This window comes from Cryptomeria japonica, chromosome 5, assembly GCF_030272615.1.
Source record: "Cryptomeria japonica chromosome 5, Sugi_1.0, whole genome shotgun sequence".
Taxonomy (NCBI): Eukaryota; Viridiplantae; Streptophyta; class Pinopsida; order Cupressales; family Cupressaceae; genus Cryptomeria; species Cryptomeria japonica.
In genome coordinates this window covers 614,887,331-614,906,357 of record NC_081409.1, presented here as the reverse complement: position 1 = coordinate 614,906,357, position 19,027 = coordinate 614,887,331, and the positions used below count along the sequence as shown (strand labels likewise).

General features: G+C 33.9%; 1 protein-coding gene across 3 annotated transcripts in view; it reads left to right on the top strand.

Annotated features, from left to right (window-relative positions):
- The first annotated feature begins 3,467 nt into the window (after positions 1 to 3,467).
- Positions 3,468 to 19,027, top strand: part of LOC131063755 (lysine-specific demethylase JMJ13) — a 36,446-nt gene continuing 20,886 nt past the window's right edge. The window contains exons 1-14 of one of the 3 annotated variants that reach the window (XM_059221540.1): positions 3,468 to 3,756; positions 3,880 to 3,941; positions 7,240 to 7,382; positions 7,482 to 7,558; positions 7,697 to 7,779; positions 7,881 to 7,993; positions 8,402 to 8,558; positions 8,667 to 8,886; positions 9,016 to 9,069; positions 9,192 to 9,271; positions 9,415 to 9,692; positions 9,862 to 10,236; positions 10,531 to 10,799; positions 10,915 to 11,034. In XM_059221540.1, the coding sequence (XP_059077523.1) occupies positions 7,538 to 7,558; positions 7,697 to 7,779; positions 7,881 to 7,993; positions 8,402 to 8,558; positions 8,667 to 8,886; positions 9,016 to 9,069; positions 9,192 to 9,271; positions 9,415 to 9,692; positions 9,862 to 10,236; positions 10,531 to 10,799; positions 10,915 to 11,034 (1,770 nt within the window). In that variant the 5' untranslated portion in view covers positions 3,468 to 3,756; positions 3,880 to 3,941; positions 7,240 to 7,382; positions 7,482 to 7,537. Of the gene's footprint in view, positions 3,757 to 3,783; positions 3,942 to 7,239; positions 7,383 to 7,481; positions 7,559 to 7,696; positions 8,008 to 8,401; positions 8,559 to 8,666; positions 8,887 to 9,015; positions 9,070 to 9,191; positions 9,272 to 9,414; positions 9,693 to 9,861; positions 10,237 to 10,530; positions 10,800 to 10,914; positions 11,035 to 19,027 lie in introns of those variants that run through there. The other 2 variants (XM_057997661.2, XM_059221541.1) reach the window with 2 other exon arrangements.

Here is a 19,027-nt window from a genome sequence, read left to right as displayed (position 1 = left end):
CCAGCCAATATAACATATATAATATCAACATTTTTATCAACATCTTTTAAACATATATACATTTAAAATATCATCTATCTAAAAAACATCTAGAGCTATCAACCTCAATGTACCTATTTAACCTATGTCACATCTTTCAAGATTTGTACCTCACAAAATCTTTGATATAGATACATTTAAAATATCACTCATCTATAAAATAATAAAAAACTCAATCTAACATTACATCTAACCACCCTCTCTCACATATTCAATATGAACACATCTTATGATATCTAACATATTCAACTTTGACATTAATCATATAATATCACATATTTAAAATGTCAATCTAAAATCATTCTAACCAACTCACACCATTTATACAATATGAACACTTCAACACAAATATCTTTCATCATTTTAAAACATTTAATTGAATAAAAAACAACTTTTAAAAAATCAAAATTAATAATTCTCTTTTAAAAATAAAATGAATATGAATTCATCTTATGATGTCTAACATATTCAACTTCGACACTAATCATATAACATTACATATTAAAAATATCAATCTAAAAATAAATCTAACCAACTCATACCACATATACAATATAAATATTTAATCTCACACTAATATCTTTCATCATTTATAAATATTTAATCTCACATTAATATCTTTCATCATTTGTAAACATTTAATCTTAATGAAAAACAACTTTTAAAAATCAAAATTAATAATTCTATTTTAAAAATAAAATTAAAAATAAAAGTCAAAATTATATCTCCACACACTACCATCGTAGAGATTCTCTAAACCAGCTTACACCTAAGAAAACTAAACAACACTTTTTCAATAAAGAACCGAACGGTTGCTTACCTAAACACTCTCCTACCAAAACAACACTTGACCCATTGAATAACGACAAGGACACATCATTGCAGGTATTGATTTGTGTTTTTTTTAAATATTTCCTTCTGAAACGCCTGTAGCCTTATCACTTCCAGCGACTTGGAAATGTGTTTTATGTTTTACCTTTTCTCGCATCTTCTCCATCCTCTCATCGCTCAAATTGGACTCAATAAAAAAGTTCCGCCTGCCACCTTAGATTGAGCGCATTAATACTTCACGTCCAAGTCCTTTAACATTACATCATCATTAAAAGGGCAAAAAAAAGCTGAAATGCCACAGACCATCCGGAGCGTACGCAGTCACTGTCAACACAATAATGATCATCATTATTATGATGACCGGCCTGCGACTTGTCAATGTGACGCCTGTTTTTTACGCTTTTTCGTTTTATCGCGATTCCCATCTCTCTGCTTTCTGTTCATACGCACGCTGGTAAGTATGCGTTGTTTACTTCTTCTGTTTGACTCGCCTAATTTTTCTCAGGTTGAGCTTTCAATTTTTCCTGTGGACGAAAATAACAGTCGGATTTTAAATATTTATTGTTTTTATGGAGGGAAAACAAGTTTCGGATGTTTGAATATTTAAAATTTTTGAGTTTTCTTCATACCTATTTAGTGAAGAAAAAATAAGATCTGGAATGATCTGATTTTTTTCAGATCGAAGTTTTCAATTTTTCCCGTGGACGAAAATAACAGTCGGATTTTAAATATTTATTCTTATGGAGGGAAAACAAGTTTCGGATGTTGAGTATTTAAAATTTTTCAGTTTTGTGGATTGATCTGAGTTTTTACAGATTGAATTTTCAATTTCTTTGCATAAGAGAATAAGATTTAAATTTTTATATTTAGAGAAGGAAAACAAGATTTGGATATTGAATATTTGAATTTTTTCAGTTTTGTTCATATTTACAGAAGAAAATAAAATCTGGATTGAACTAATTTTTTACAGATTAAACAATTCGATTTTAAATATTTATTTTTATGAAAGGAAAACAAGTTTAGAATGTTGTATATTTAAAATTTTTCAGTTTTCTGAAGAAAAAATAAGATCTGAAATTTTCAAATTTTTGATTTTTTTTAGTTTTATTCATATTTAGAGAAGAAAAACAAGATTTGAATTGACCTAATTTGTTACAAATTGAACTATTAATTTCTTTGTAGAAGAAAATAAGACTCCAATTTTAAATATTCAGATTTATAGAGGGGAATATTTGAATTTTTTCAATTTTGTTCATATTTGGTGAAGAAATATAAGATCTGGATTGACCTAATTGAATTTTCAATTTTCTTTGCAGATGGAAATAAGATTCAGATAGTAAACATTTGCATTTATAGAGGGAAAACAAGATTTGGATTTGAAGATTTACTTTACCCCTATTGTTCATATTTAAGAAGAAAAATAAGACTCAGATTTTGAACATTTATATTTATGAAGAAAAAGCAAGATTTGGATATTGAATACTTGAACTTGTTCTATTTTCCTGATGTTTAAAGAAAATTAAGATCTAGATTTCACACTCTATTTATAGAAAAGAAATAATCTAGATATGACAGGCTCATATTAATGATAAATATACTCAAATAATTAATGAGTAAAGGTTATAAAGAGACTCACCTAATTCTTCAGACTTTAAGCTTCCAAATTTCTTCATTTTTTAGAAGAAATATAAGATCTGAGCTTGTTAATGTGATGTTATTTTCAAAACTTTTAATTTTAATGAAATGATTCTTTGTTGACATGATAAATATACTCAAATAATTTATGAGTAGAGGTTATAAAAAGATTCACCTAATTCTTCAAACTGTAACCGTATAGAAAAAATAAGATACAAATTTGAGCACTCATATTTATAGAAAATAAATAAGATCCATATTTTAAAATATTAATTTGGCAATGCGAGGTCTATTCTCATAACTTTTTATTTTAATTAAATGGTTCTATTGTTGACATAATAAATATACTAAAGTAAATTATGAGTATTCACATAATTCTTCAAGCTTTAAGTTCCCACCTTTCTTCATATTTACAGAAAAAATACACTCATATTTATAGAAAAGAAATAAGATCTGAATTTTGAACATCTGAACTTGTCAATGTGACACTTGTTCCCTAACTTTTTATTTTAATTGTGAATGATACTGTTATTGACATGATAAATATATTCAATTAATTTATTATTAGTAAAGATTAAAGAAGACTTGCATAATGCTTCAGATATGGAACTTCCAATTTTTTTCGCATTTAGGAAAGGATTATAAGATTTAATATTTACAGAAGAAAAACAAGACTCAATATCCAATATTTGAACTTGTCTAATTTCTTCATATTTATAGAAAAATATAAGATCTAAATTTTGAACATTTATAATAAAAAAATAAAAGAAATTGGAATAACTAAATTTATCACTGTAAAGGTTGTTCCCATAACTTTTTATTTTACTCAAAATATGTTCAATTAATTTACTGCTAAAAAATTATAAAAAGACTCATAATTTCTTTCTTCAAATGTTCAACTTGCAATTCCCTTCACATTTACAAAAGACTAACATCCGTATTCTACAGAACAAAAGCAAGGGCCCAGGTTTCGAACAACTGACCTCATGCTCCTCTCAATTGGTGTCTTGGAATAAAAGTGGGAAACACAATTTTATGCATATTAAGCAACTGTCCCAAAATATCCCTTAACGAACACCGAACACCCACCCGCCACTAGACATGTCATCCTCCGCCCGTCCTATGTGGCGCGATCTGACGGTCCGATTTGTCACAAAGTGTTAATCCGTACTAAAAGACGGCGGAGATCGTCATTGGGATAGACAGCTGGTCAACTGCACTTCTGTCCTTTTCATATATAATCGGCCCCTTGTATTACAATTTTCTCTTCTCTCTTTCTTTTTCTCTCTCTTCTGTTGCTAATTCAGGGGGCTTTTTTTTATAATTTTTTTCGTTACTTTTAATTTTTTTGCTAATATACGGTAATCGCAACAGTAAATGGCCTCATCTTTTTCCAGCGGCTACAGGAGCTACAAATCCATGGCGGAAATCCACTGGTAAATTATTTCTGCGACTCATTTTGTTTTAATCAATTTTTATCACCTATTGTGAAAATGTAGAATTGCTGTCAAAGGGCTCTGTAATTTTTTCTTGTGAATTTTCTGGGTTTCTGTCATTTTGTTTCAGTAATGTCGTCTATGGCTTGTATGTTGACAATGTATGTTCATTTATTTGCATTTCTGTGCCGGCACTCTCTGTTATAGACAGGATTTTTTTTTCGGCAATTTTTTAATTTATTATATCTTTTAACGTTCATAGCCCATTTTTTTTCGGTGCATTTGTTTTTAAATATGTTATTCTTTGGAATCAGAAGCACGATTTTAGTTTTATTATGGTTGTTTTATTTTTTTCTCTTGTTTCAAAATTTGGCGGAGTGGGGTTTGGCCGTCTTTGATCTGGTTAGTCGGAGCAAGTTCTTCGCGGGAGCTGACATTGTTCTTTGAAACCCTAATATTTGTTTTTGTTTTTCCATCCATTTCTGTTTGATGGCGGTTTCGGATTTCTTTAAAGCCGCGACCCTAGGCACATAGGGTTTCTAGCATATGATGACTATTTTATTTGTAGGAGGGGTCTTGTACGAGGAAGTCCTTGGGATGCCTTGGTCACGCGTCATAGGGAATTGCAGGTTTTAGCAGGTTGTTGAGAACAGCTTTTAGGATTTTATAAGTATGATCTGCCTTGTGCCGTTTTTACGAAATGGGGAGATACTAGAATAGGGAAAGAGGATGCCTAGGGGCTAGAGGTAACCCCAAAATTAAAATAGCAGCGAGATGTGGGAAGGGAAACCATTAACAAGGGGTGGAAATGCATTCCCGTGGAATACACATTTTATTACCTTAGGAGGCTTGGTCTTTCCTGGCTTTCAGCCCGTTTTTACCTATGAAAAATAAAATCCTCATTTTCCCTGTTATATGTTCGTAATAAATATTGTTTGAGAGCATGAGTAATGTTTTTTCACGGTAAATTTCGGGTGAGTTTATGGGTAGGACCTGGAGGTATGCCACTGAATCTATGCCAAGCTTGAGATTTATTAGCCCAACATGTTGCCAGAAGTACTGCGTTCACAAATTTTCCCAATATGCTTTGCACTAAAATATCACAGCATGCATGTGATAACTAGATTTATGGATGCCCATGATATTTCTATGGGCACATCGAGGTGAAGAATATTTAAATCTGGGTCATGATCTTACGCTCTTAAGTGTCACCACTCTTGTGTCTCACACCTTGGAAAGAGGAAAATAATTACCTTTTTTAAAGGTCAAGGCTCCCTTAATTATCTAGGAGGTACATCCTTCCCTTTACGCTGTTTTGTTTGTCATCGTATCACAGAAATTCTTGTTAATCTGAGATACAGCTATGTTGTCATACTGCCTTGGATGAAGGATGCATCGAAAGTCAACTCCTCTGCACTTCACCGAGCCACACTAATGTTGAAAGTCCAGACTGCTTAACATGTGGATCAGATGTGTAGGTTTTGAACCTGGGTCATCTTTGTAAGAAGCATCTCATCTTTTTGTCATATCCATAGCACCCATATTTGGACTTGTCTTAGGCTTGACAAGACTGACCTGATTAGTGCAAAATGAATAAGCTACTCCAAATAAGGGCTTTTGTTTTGTGTTTTGTAGTTGGTTGAGTTTAATGCTTGTAGGGACTTGGAGTTGGCAAAACGAATGACTTATATCAAATGAGGAATTTTTCTTTTTCTTCAAAAAAGCTGGTTGAATCTCATGCTCTTATGGATTTTCTTTCTCTTTTAAAAAGTTAATTTAATCTCATGCTCTCATGGTCTTGGACTTGGCAAAATGGGTCAGCAACTTTGAATGATGGCTTTTCTTTTGCTCGTGCTCTAAGGGGGTTTGCCCTTTCAGCTTATTTTCGTCTGTTACCATTATTATTGATTTTGAGAGCTACACAACTATTGCTAGATCAAAGCCCAGATGCAATAGCAAATCATCACTGCACCATTTAAGGGCAATGGTTTTTCTTTTTCGTCTACTGTTTATGGTGGTTCAGATAATAATTTTTTGCATTTTCCTAAGAGATGGGTTCTAGTAAACCACCACTCATGAATATTAACTTGAAACTATGCAGTTGAATTCTAGTAAATTATTACATATTTTGATACACTGTGGAAACACTACATATAGTAAGATTTTATCTTATGTTAAACTAATCATGGAATTCAAGCTGTTCTGTAGCTCCTCTTTGGCAGCAATGTCCTCCTTCATTTCCCACCACCTCCTATTGTGTTTTTGCAATGAAATGAACGATAACAGGATATTATTATTTTGATAAAAAAAGAGATACTTATAGAATGTTGTTGGGTTCCTACTATTTTGGAGTACACATCCTATTCTCGTTAAAAATAGAGTGTGTACTTAAAAATAATAGGAATTCAACAACAAAATAAAAGTAAGTAAAATATATTAATCCTATTGCAAAATCACATTAACTATTAAGTTATTATTTATTAACTATCTGTTTAAAATTTTAAATTAATATCTAAACCCATGTACTAAACTATGATGTAATAGTAATAGACTGTACAATTATACCTTAAAAAAGTAAATTATTGAGTTATAATTAGGGATTTTAGCAGGAGTTTGTTAATTCATTACGATGGCACATTACACTTGTATCCAATCGATTAATTTAGACACATGCACAATTCATGAAGAAACATTTCTAATGGATGAACCGGGACAGTGATGGTGACACACTGCAGTTCATAATCGCCCAAAATAGATTATGAAGCATGTGTGCCTGATGCATTTGAAAACCAAACAATTTCACTTTTAGAATATTATATTCAAAATATATTGATATCATTGCGTTAGGTTTTTATGTATTTGGCGAACTCTAAAATCTTTCACCAGTGGTCTTCTTATATTTTAATATTTTCCCATACCACAGTCAAAGATATTGGGCAGTGATTTTTATTTTTACTCATCTTTCCTCTGATACAGCTTCAATTTTAATTTGCCCTTTGTTTATCTTAGTGCTATATTTGAAGATTGTGATTTATAATTTATTTTGTGTGACTTATTCCATGGTTAATGCACCAAGCCCTTCTTAAACAGTTTGAATTTTGCTTTATTTCTTGGTTCTTCTAAGTAGTTTATATGAAGGCAATGTTTTTGTTTATCTGTTCCAGTGCATAATGCGACAGCTCTTCCATAGTATTTTCCTAGTATTTTTGTGCTAAAACATCTCAGGTTGCAGTTAATTACAAGAATCGTTCATACTCTTGCTTCTCACTTTTGTTGTTTACAATTTTTTTTGATGCAGTGCCTAAAGTTTGAGGCACAAGATTTCATGAAATAGAGAGGGGCAACTGGCATGCCGGTGGTGTAACACAATAGACACTTTATTCATGTCCATGTTTCTCCACCGGAAGGTCAAAGTAGTTCAGTCTCTTGCACTTACTTGAGGTATATGATATATTGGGTTTTGAACTGCTGAAAGAACTCACTTCTACTGAACAGAATTTTTTGTGTTTTTGTGTTTTTTACATGTTCCATTTTTTGCAGGGTAGATAAGATTTGGACAGAACAAAATATGTATCTGTTCAACTTGATTTTGTTCTATGATGTTGACCTTGTTTGAAGTAAGTTTATATTGTAATATTAGGCACACAACTTAAGAATATATGACTTCAATAATTTAAAGTTAGAAAATCATTTGATGATGATCAGCCTTGAGGCGATTTTAATATTTTATCATTTATAATTTGGATGTTGAACAGGTGAGGATAAGGAAATGTGAGTGCAAAGAAAATAACAACAGAGCTTTTTTTGTGTCCGGTGATTGCTGTCGAAGTGGAATATGGTCAGTATGGATGGAGGTGCAGAGCACATTTTACATTGGAAGGAAGATGGAAATAGTCTCAACGAATTAAAATGCAAGGCTAATAATATGAATTCCAACAGGATGGATTGGATCAATAGTATTCCTGTCTGCCCAACATTTTATCCAACAATGGAGGAGTTTGAAGATCCATTGTCTTATCTCCAGAGCATTGCCCCTAAAGCATCAAAATTCGGTAAGCTCCAACATGTATGTGGAAAATCTAGGATTTTCTGTTTTCTTTTTCCCTTACCATGTAGCACTTCGACTCAACTGTTGAGGTCTTTGTTCCAAACTTCTAAACTTTTTTGCAAATCATCTTTATGTTGTAATAACATTACATATGGAAGAGGACGCGGTTATTTGTAAGTTGCAACTATGTATGGCTCTATATAAGCTTGAATTTTCTGTTAACTCTTATTTCAGAACACAAGCCATTTCTGGCCTCCTCTTAAAGATTGTAACTCAAATTATATAAAACTAGTTCCATGTTGATCTTTGGCAGGCTGGTTATCTCCTTATTTTCTATTTTTGATTTGATTTCACAATAAATGCATCATATAGAAGGTTTTATTTTGTGCAATTGCTCTTGGCCATGCTACAGGAATATGCAAGATTGTTTCACCAGTGTCTACAGTAGTGCCTGCTGGAGTGGTTCTAATGAAGGAGAAATCTGGATTCAAGTTCACCACTAGAGTGCAGCCATTTAAAGTTGCAAGATGGGATACTGAAGAACAAATTAAGTACTATATGAGTGGAAGGTAGGAATATTAGCCATATATATGTTTTTTGAAATAGACAAGGTTTAATTCTTAAATTATGGTAGTCATGTACCGTGCAATTTTTGATATGGCAGTGTTGTTTTTCAGAAAATACTCCTTCCGTGAATTTGAGAAAATAGCAAACAAGCTATTTGCTCATAAATTTTCTACTTCGGCAAGCTTGCCTGCCAAATTTGTTGAACGAGAGTTCTGGCTTGAGATAACATCAGGGAAAACAGACTTTGTTGAGTATGCCTGTGATGTTGAAGGGAGTGCCTTCTCGAGATCAGCAAATGATCCACTAGGAACCAGCAAGTGGAACTTACAGGTCAATTTAATTAAGTTTTAATATGTGATTCAAGCAATGTGTTTATAATGTGCGAGAGCATATGCCACAAATCTATAACTTCTTCTACATGTGACTACTGATACCTTGTCTCTCTTGAGGTGCATGCAGGATATTTCGAGGCTTCCAAAATCTGTTCTGCGCCTGCTTGAATCTCCAATTCCGGTAATCCTTGTTAGTTTGTCTAATCCTAGTGAATATGAGTCGTGTTCTCAGCAGTTCAATTTTGAGGCAGTTGCCAAGGCTGTTATTTGTAGCCAACTGAAATTCCATTCTGTTTGGTGCAGGGGGTGAGTGACCCAATGCTTTACATTGGAATGCTCTTTAGCATGTTTGCATGGCATGTTGAAGATCACTATTTATACAGGTAAGTCTCTTATAAAATCTGTACTAGTTTTTATTCTTTGAGGATCATCATATTTGACATGACAGGCACTATTGTGAATTTAAATTTTAAAATTACACTATTTTCGGAAATCAAATTGTTTAACTCCTCTCTTTCTACGGCAGCATTAACTATCACCATTGTGGTGCATCCAAGACATGGTATGGTGTTCCTGGGCATGCAGCTTATGATTTTGAAAATGTAGTTGTGGAAAATGTGTATGGTGCAGAAATGTCCATTCATGAAGGAGAGGATGCAGCTTTTAGTTTGTTGATAGGAAAAACAACAATGTTTCCACCAAAAATATTACGTGAGCATGGAGTTCCTGTTTATAAGGCTGTACAAGAGCCTGGGGAGTTTGTGATTACGTTTCCTCAGGCATACCACGCAGGCTTTAGTCATGGTAAAGACATCGGATGGATTTATATTGTTGAGTGCATTGTATTAACTGTTTTTTTGATCTGTTAAAAAAATTCATTGCCTTGCCCAAGTGAAATGGGGCCATGTAAGGTGCATGTACTGTTTGGTTGGGTTTTTTTCCTTCTTGATGACATGTTAAAACATTGCTGTAGGTTTTAATTGTGGCGAGGCAGTAAATTTTGCATTAGTTGATTGGTTTCCATTTGGGGCAGCAGCCTGTAAACGTTATGAAAATCTGAATAGAGTACAAATACTTCCTCACGAACAACTACTGTGTAAAGAGGCAATGCTTCTTGCAAACAATAGATTGTGTTCTGGAGATGGAACGCAGCACTTGATGAAGATTGCATTTGTTAGCCTTATAAGACGTCAGCATCAGTTTTGTTGGTTACTGAAGAAGCAAGAAGCACATATATTTTACTCGCTGGGTTATGACAGAAATGTACTATGCAGTGTCTGCAATCACTGGTGCTATGTTGCATTTGGCATATGCCAATCCAACAGGCACACTGTGTGTTTAAATCATGGTATGGCATTCTTTTTGTTGTTAGTTTTGATCATTCATCCTCTGTGTTTCATTAGACATATAAGTTTTACTCATAATTATTGGCTTACATCAAAATAGATTTTATTTTATGAGTAACAAGTGGCATTTTGTCACTAGTTGTTGCAAATGCATTCTCTATGTGGCTATCCTATCACACACAAGATGGCTTTCAATAACAAATTTAGATTTTCATTTTCTATAAAAATTGGGATTTCAACTTTATATCAGGTTCTTATAGTAATTCTCTACATGCCTTGGTGTTTCAAATTTGCAGCAATGAAGTGCGGATGTGGCTGCATTCCAACCATCTACTTAAGAGACGATATATCTGCAATGGAAGCAGTAGCTCAGGAATTTGAACAAGAGGAGGGGGTGTTGGGAGAATCACTGAAAGAGTTGCCTGTTTTGCTCGATGAACACAATGATTATGTTCCATACTCTAGTGTCATTTCAGAGCAAAATCAAAATTATGTTTTTTCTTCTTCAGTGAGCCAAAATAATGGAACAACATCCTCTGGTTTTGAGAAGGAGTCTTCCAATGAGGTTGGTTTGGTAGTGGTACTATTCAAATTGATGGGTTACAATTTCTTTTTTTACTTTTCACTGATTTTTGTGGATTTCTTGAAATTTTTAAACATTTTTTATCATTGAAATGCAGGAAAGTTATATCGTAGGTAACATTGGGGAAAAAGGTGATGATGATTCTGATTGTGTACCATTTAGGGTAAAGAGACAGTGCAGAGCTTTACCTGAGAACAAAATTTCAGATCATGAAAGGGTAAGACTGATTCTCTATAAATTTCATTGATTTTCAATACAATAATAATTAATTTTTGTTCTTATAGCATTACATGACCCTGCAAACCGCATACATCAAACTGTAGTTGTACATGAATTTGTAATGATAAATCTGATTGTGGTATTACATTCTACTACAACATGATAATCATATAATGTAACGTGTTCCTTTCAACTGTTTCTGAATACTGAATGTCACATTATTGATTGGAGCACCATATGTTTCATGTTCCTAGCATTAAGAAATGGGAAACAACAACAAATGAGAAGTAGGCTTTTTGGCTACAGATCGTGGTATTTCTTAATTTCCCAACCCTTCTTTTTGAGCAACTGTACCAGTACTCTTCTCTGCAGCATCTGTACTGGTACAAATCTGGTCTTTAGCTGTAGGGTTTGCTCATTTTATGGGATTTTTCTTGGAATGTATGGGGTATGACTGCTGGGATAATCCAGGTAACACCCACCAGAATACATGGTCAAATTATGAAAAATGGGAAATTCACAAAATCTGCTATAAACAACACTAAAAAGACACTAGACGAACTACATATTGATAAAATAATTAATTTTGACTTTTAATAACATGTTCTATGCAAAGTTGCATGAACACAGATACAACTATATTCAACTCCCTCCCTATAATATGGATACTGTTGGATATGGGTCTATATATTGCAAATCAAAAAAAATATTTTTATGCCTAAATATTATCATTTCACTAATAACAAATATTAAACTTATAAATTTTAAATACTAATACAAATAATAGATATTACAAATAAAAAAATTATATTATCAAATAATCTATTATATTAAAGTTTAATTTATTATAACTTTTAAAGAGAATGAAAAATGGTGAAGTTTGAAAAAAAGCAAAATTCTCAATGAAAAGAGCAAAGAGGATTTCAATGGGCATGTGTTAGAGGATAAAGCATGTAGAGGAGATAAGTCTAAAGAGGATCTTGATTGGGGGAGGACTGAAGGATAATAGAATGAAAAGGAGGCAAGTGACTCTATATATCCCCATCAAAATCAGACAATAACCTTGAGCTTGGATGTATACTTGAGGAAGTAGGTAAAGAATTGATGGATCAAGTGGGCAAGGGTGGGAAGGAAGGTAAGTTTTTAGTTTAAAATGTTAATTTAGCCATCAATTCTTATATCTGTGTCATTGACATCTCCAACAAATTTCTAAATTCTAGAATAATTTTTTTGACAAGAATGTCTTTAACAACCAAGTTTAGAGGGAGTTGGTGGTCAATAGAGCAAATTAAAAATTGGATGTGTCAATTGGCTAGATTGCCCTCATTCTAGCATTAGTTTTTTGCCTTAGGCTTATTGCAAAGAACTTTATAGATAAAGAGGGTATGGATAGAATTTTGAAGGAGGGCTGCGGTTCATGTGATATTTAGGTGCTGCTTGAGAGCTTGGTCCACTAGGGTTTGATTTTGGGAAGGAATTGATAAATGAGGCCCAATATGGATTAAAATGTACAAGCTTCCCAATGAGCTTTGGTCAGAAGAAATATCCAAAGAGATTGAGAACACTATGACAAAGTATGTTTACAGGTCAATGGCATCGAGAAAAAGGAATTGACAACCTAAGCCAATAATCTGTGTTAGAATGGATTTAAATAAGCCTAATAGGTATGCAATTGAGATATGGTCATCGATCGGGTCATGGATATGGATATTGGAGTTGGACTATTAGTGTTTGCATGTTAAATGGAGGAAAACAAGGTAAAAGATGATTGGTTTGTCAAAGACAAGGATCTATCTCTATTCAAAGCCTAGCCAAGTGTTACTTGGTTGCATAAGGCCAAGAAAAAACTAGTGATCATGCTAAATTTTGATGGGGTGCCAAAAGGAAGCCTCAGGTCTGTACGTGGGTAGTGTTGAGAGATGATAATGGCCAACCTTTGGTAATAGCCACTTTAGATTTTGGAATAGATCCTAATAACATGTTTGAAGCTAAGGATCTATTGTATGGTCTTCATCTAGCAAGTGCTCATAAGTGTGAGAAGATTGAAATTAAAGATTGTAATTGAGTATTTGAAAGGGGTAAGTATAATAATTGGATGATGGACATAGTTATCATAGGAGTAAGGAGATTGAGATGGCAATTTGAACTCTTTTCTCTCAAGCATATAAAGAGAAAAAGGAATTAGTGTTAGATTGGGCTAGTAATCAAAGAGTTAATCAATTGGATAATTTTGGAGAGGTGGAGAGAATATGGGAGAAGGGGTGAAAGATCTCCAAGCATAAATGATCTTGTTAATGGGCTTGATGCATAGTGACAATGTACATAGTATGTGGGCAATTATGATGTATTTTAATATAATAGATTATTTAATATACTATATAAATTGATAAGTTATAAATAAAGTTAAAGTTAATATTAATAAGTAATCGAAGTTATCACATAGACTTCTTGTTATTGCTCTCCTAAATTCAAGTGCATCCATGAAGAAATTCTTATTGTATGACTGAAAAATTGGGTCTTTAGCTTTGTAGACTGTAACAATTATTAGGACTAGGAATAGAAAGCTTCAATGATCATGACCATGGTACACACGATTCTTAGTATCCCTACTATCTATAGGGCATAGCCTTATCATGCATGACAAATCCCAATGGTGTATGAATCACTTTTTTGACAAATAGGAAGGAAGGAAATCTGCTATTTGTTGTCACTCACATGATCAACATTTATCCTCCTATAATTAAACCATTGGATATGACAGTTTACCTAGGTTGTCGAATCTAAATGCATTTGGCATGACTTTATGGGTATTGTGAAGTCATATCATTCTCGTTTCTACATTGGGTACTAGGGGAAGGGGGTGTAGTTAGTTGGTTTAGTATCTAGTATCTTCTAATGTATAAATATATTTGTTTTAAACTTTTCTTTGAATGCAACAGATTAAGTTTGCAAATGGATGGGTCTCAAAAATTTGCTATTATTTTATTTGATGCCATATTGGCATTAGATATTATGTCTGCAACAATGCTATTGGCATTTGAACAATGCTAGTCATTCCGTCTCTATTAACCTCCCACCAATAATGCATCTTACATTCTTCACATTGTTATGCAAACATTACATAGGCACCTTAGAAAAAGTGGGTGTCTTCTTTTTTAGAGTGACAAATTAGAATGTGTGTGGACCAAACATCTCTTACTTATCATTTAGGCAACTAGCCTATTATTATTCATGAAGTAATGATAGTTTGTTCAATTCCTCCCTTAGGTGGGTGAGTTGGAAACTTAGGGACTAGGTTAATAGATTAGATGAATAGTTAAAACTGTAATTGTCTAGAGCTTGATTATTTTCACCAACCAATTATATTTGTTTGTCGATGAATGAGCCTAAAAAATTGCTTTTTTTTAATATTTGATACCATATTTGCATTAGATATTGTGTTTGCAACAATGCTATTAGCAGTTGAACAATATTATTAGTGAACCACAGTGATGTGTCCCCTAAAATTTCCTCACTTTCGGGATGCAAGGACTTGGGAGAAACATCCTGCGGTTGCATTGCCACCTTTGTTGAGACATTCTAGGGATCTAAAAAAATGTTTTTGGTACCATATTTGCATTAGATATTGTGTTTTCAACAATGCTATTGGCAATTGAACAATATTAGCAGTGAACCATAGGGATGTGTCCCCCCAAAATCCCCTCGTTTTCGAGATGCAACGATTTGGGAGAAATGCTCCCTTGTTGCATTGCCACCTCTATTGGGATGTTGGAGACGTTGTGACATTTGAGAGACTCCCAAGAGTCCCTTGACCATCTCGAGGATGCCTAGGCATCTCCCCTCGACCCCACCAAGGGAACTACTCTTAGACTTTGCGAGGAGCAATGCCCCCACCCTCGCAAGGGGCGTTGCCTCTTGACTCCACTGAGGGCTATGCCCCCGAACCCCGACAAGGAGCACTACCACTTGATCTTGTTGGGGGCTTTGCCCCCAAACCTCGACAAGGGGCACTGCCACTTGACACTTGACCTCATTGGGGGTTCTACCCCCAAATCTTTGCGGCATTGCCCCTTGACATTAAACCCGCCCTTAACCTTAAACCTCCATCCATCATTATTATTGTTAGTGCAATCATTGCCATCTTTTTTATGTTTATTAGTTAAAACTTCACTTAGTAAGCCAAACTTCCATTTGCAATTCTTATACTTATTCTTGAGTTGCTCCTAAAGTTCCAAAACTTTGACCACCATTGTTAATGTTCAAATTTCATTGCAATCATTGTCATGTTTTTAATGTTTATTAGTTTAAATGTTACATGGTATGCCAAAGTTTCATTTGCAATTCTTATACTTATTCCTTACTCATCCTTTTATAACTAATTTTTCAAGTACCATATGCATATGCACTAGCCCCTTGCTGCCCCTGCTCTATTGTCCCCAAACTCAGGCCTTTGATCCTTGTGTTCCCTAAACCCATCCCCCTGTCAGGAAACTTTGTTGAACCATGAATATTAGCCATTTTGTCTCTATCAACCTCTCACCAATAATGCATCTTCACATTGATACATAAATATTACATAGGCACCTTAGAAAAAGTGGGTGCATTCTCTTTTAGAGTGATAGATTATAATGTGTGTGGACCAAACATCTCACTTTATCATTTAGGCTACTAGCCTATTATTATTCATGAAGTAATGATAATTTGTTCTTCAATTCCTCTCTTAGGTACTAGGATAATAAATTAGTTGAATAGTTAAATGCTAAAAGTCTAGAGCTTAATTATTTTCACCAACCAATTTTATATGTTATTGGTTTTAGAGATAAGGTTCTCGCAACCAATCTCAAATTAAAGCCTTTGAAACTACATAAACATTCATGGCACATACCATATATCAAAATTTTATTGCTTTTAACCAAGCTCTAATACTCCCCCAAACCTTTAAAAAATACTTAAGACTTTCATGCTTTTAATTTTTGAGTGTTTTCAAATTTTTATTTTTTATTTTTTCCCGCTTTCACACTTGATTTGGTTGACTCCAAGCGCCAGATTATCTAGGGGTTGACAAGATTGACCAGACTCCCTAGGTATCCAAGTTTGGAGTCTCTAGGCCTCAATTCACTTTGCCAACCATGAGACTTGCCGAGTCTTAGCGAGTCTTGTGCCTATGATGTTTTATTAACAGAGTTGCAAGGATACAAAGACAAATGTCTATTTGATATGATAAGCTTTTTTACAAGACCTTGTAATATGGATTTGGCTGGATATGATAAATATATAATATAAATGTATGCAATTTTAATATAATAAAATATTAAAATAGAATAAATTCAAACTAAAAGATATATTATCTATCAAAATTTGATTTATTATTTTACACCTAAATATTAAAATGTTATTAATAATAAATGATTTTAAATTTAATAAACAAATAATTAATCATATAAAAATTAATAATTATATATATTTTTAATCATATGAAAATTAATATTTATATATACTTTTAATCATATAAAAATTAATAATCATATATATTTAATAATAAATAAAAATTTAAAAACTATGTTGCCGGTTCTAGTCCCGTCCTGGTTTGGGTTTGCAGATTAGGCAAATTTTTTTTGGTGGTTGGTTTGTTTTGGGATTGTTTATACAAAAAACATGCATAATTCACAAAAAAAATATTTGCAGCAAAAACAACATACGTATTTAATCATAAGAATTTATGGCCTAATTGAAGGCATGTACAGGAAAATTATATGAATCAATGCAGGTCTCAAGTTGTTCGTGTTAAGCCCCTTGGGTCTTGTTGACGTGTTTTTTTTGACATCGTCGAACACAAAAAAAAGTTACCAATGGTCACTTTACCCTCTCTTGATCAAAATCAATCCATATGCTAAGATTGCATAAAGTTCAAACGGCTAACTCCAAGGTTCCTCCAATGCATGGACGTGACTCAGTTGATTGATGGGTTAGCTGTTAACCCAAGGGGCCTTACGTGTGTTCAATTGAAGAAAACTCATGCAAGCTCAAGGATTTCTATACGAATGATTTGCAATGAAAGCCCTAGTTTTAGATTATTGATTTTTGAATTATGCTAAAAGTAAATGAGAGTAGGGTAGAGAGAACTATGCTAAAACTAATCTAATCCTAAGAACAAGAGACGAGATCATTCATGCAAAATCAAACCACGCTTCGCTTCGCCAACAGAGCACAACTACACGAAGGCAGTGCAATCTTCAAAGGGTGTGTAGAGGTTTTTCAAATCACCAATATGGACCATCGGATCGAATAATCTTCATTGATGATCGAAGTTAAGCGTACACACATAACAAAAGGCTTAGGCTAACTTTGCACGGTATACACCAATCAATTGCACACCAAAAGTATGAGCTCGGATTCTACAACAAGTACTCCTATCAAATCCGGTTCTCCTAACAACATGTAAGCAAATCTAATCTAATTGAAGAGAGCAAGACCATGCAGATTGCTAAAATAGAACAAGAATACACCATCAAAATCGAACAATGTATTAAGTTGGCTACTTCAACAATCCTGATGCAACAATCTCAGATAATAATCTCCTTTTCAAATGAGGGGGTCACCCCTTTATATAGGCTTCAAGCCCTGACTACATGCAAAACCCTAATTAGGGTTTCTCCCTAAAAGATTCCCCACACATGATGCAACAAGGTGGGAATCAACAATAAATGCCCATTATGCCCATATACAATTAATTACATTCTTGCCAAAAATGGTGTCCATTGTGCATTGAATGCACCATCATCCATCAAGCTCACCCAATAAATCATAAATGCAATAAATATGCCTCCATGCAAAATCATCCCATGATGCCATAAATGCACCATCATCTCCTGAACGTGACAACTGCATGCAAAAAAAAAAAAATCTGCCATAATGCCTTAAATGTGACGGCTACATGCAAAAGATGCTCCATTAATTCTTCATGCGTTGACCCAGTTGCCATTTGGCGAGAAACCCTTGGAGAGAGAACTTTATTTGGAAAGAATTTGATCCATGAAGAATTTTCTTGAAGTTTCTCGAACTTTCCTTGCTCTGGAGGAGATTTTTAATGATTTTCCACCATCTCCTATTTTTTAGGAACTTTCCTAAAATTTAGGACTCGGGTCCACAAGAGAGAATTCCCTCACGAGTCCAAATATGCAAAAAATTCCGGATTCCGATGAGATTTGGTGTCTAAAAATAGATTTTTTCAAAATTTCCACTGAGGGGGTTTCTGCATTTCCATTCTTCCTTGACCCTCGAAATTTTCCTTTGCCTTGGAAATTTCCATCCTGGACTTTCAAACTTAGGCGTGGAATGTGGGATTTAGCTTGGTGTAAGGAATTTTATTATTTCCATGCCTTAGAAAATTCTCAACTTTTGACTGGGCCTGTAATTTTGACTTTGATAAAGGAAATTCATCCTTTCCATGCTCTTCCTTGGTACCTTGACTTGGGCACCTGCATTTGGGGACTTGGGCAATGATTCTGCATTGGTAAGGAATTTTGTGATTTTGAAGCTTTCCATGACCATCAAGTTTTGGCGTCCTAGTACCTTCATGTTGTGACCATTTCACACATCGCCCCATTAGAATGGGGACCCCCTCTTTTCGCTTTTGTTTTGCCTATTCTTCTCTCTGCTTTTAGGGTTTTGAGTGAGTGAGTGGTCTGTCTGGGCTAGGGCTAAGCCTTAGGGGTTTCTTTTGGATATTTTTCAAGTTGAGTCTAGTCAAATTTTGAAAGTTATTAAGCATCCTCTCAAATATCGAAATTTTTGAAATAAGGTGAGTTTGTCAGGAAAGTCAAATAGGTCCCAGGTTAGGTCTAGTCAGGGTTTTTTGGGGTAAAATTCAAATTTTGTCTAAGTGTTAGTATTTTGAAGATGAAATTGTATATTCTTGCATAGGTAAATTTTGATCAAATTTCGGAGGCAAGATGATGCCTGAAACAGAGAAAGTGCTCCTGTCCTTCATT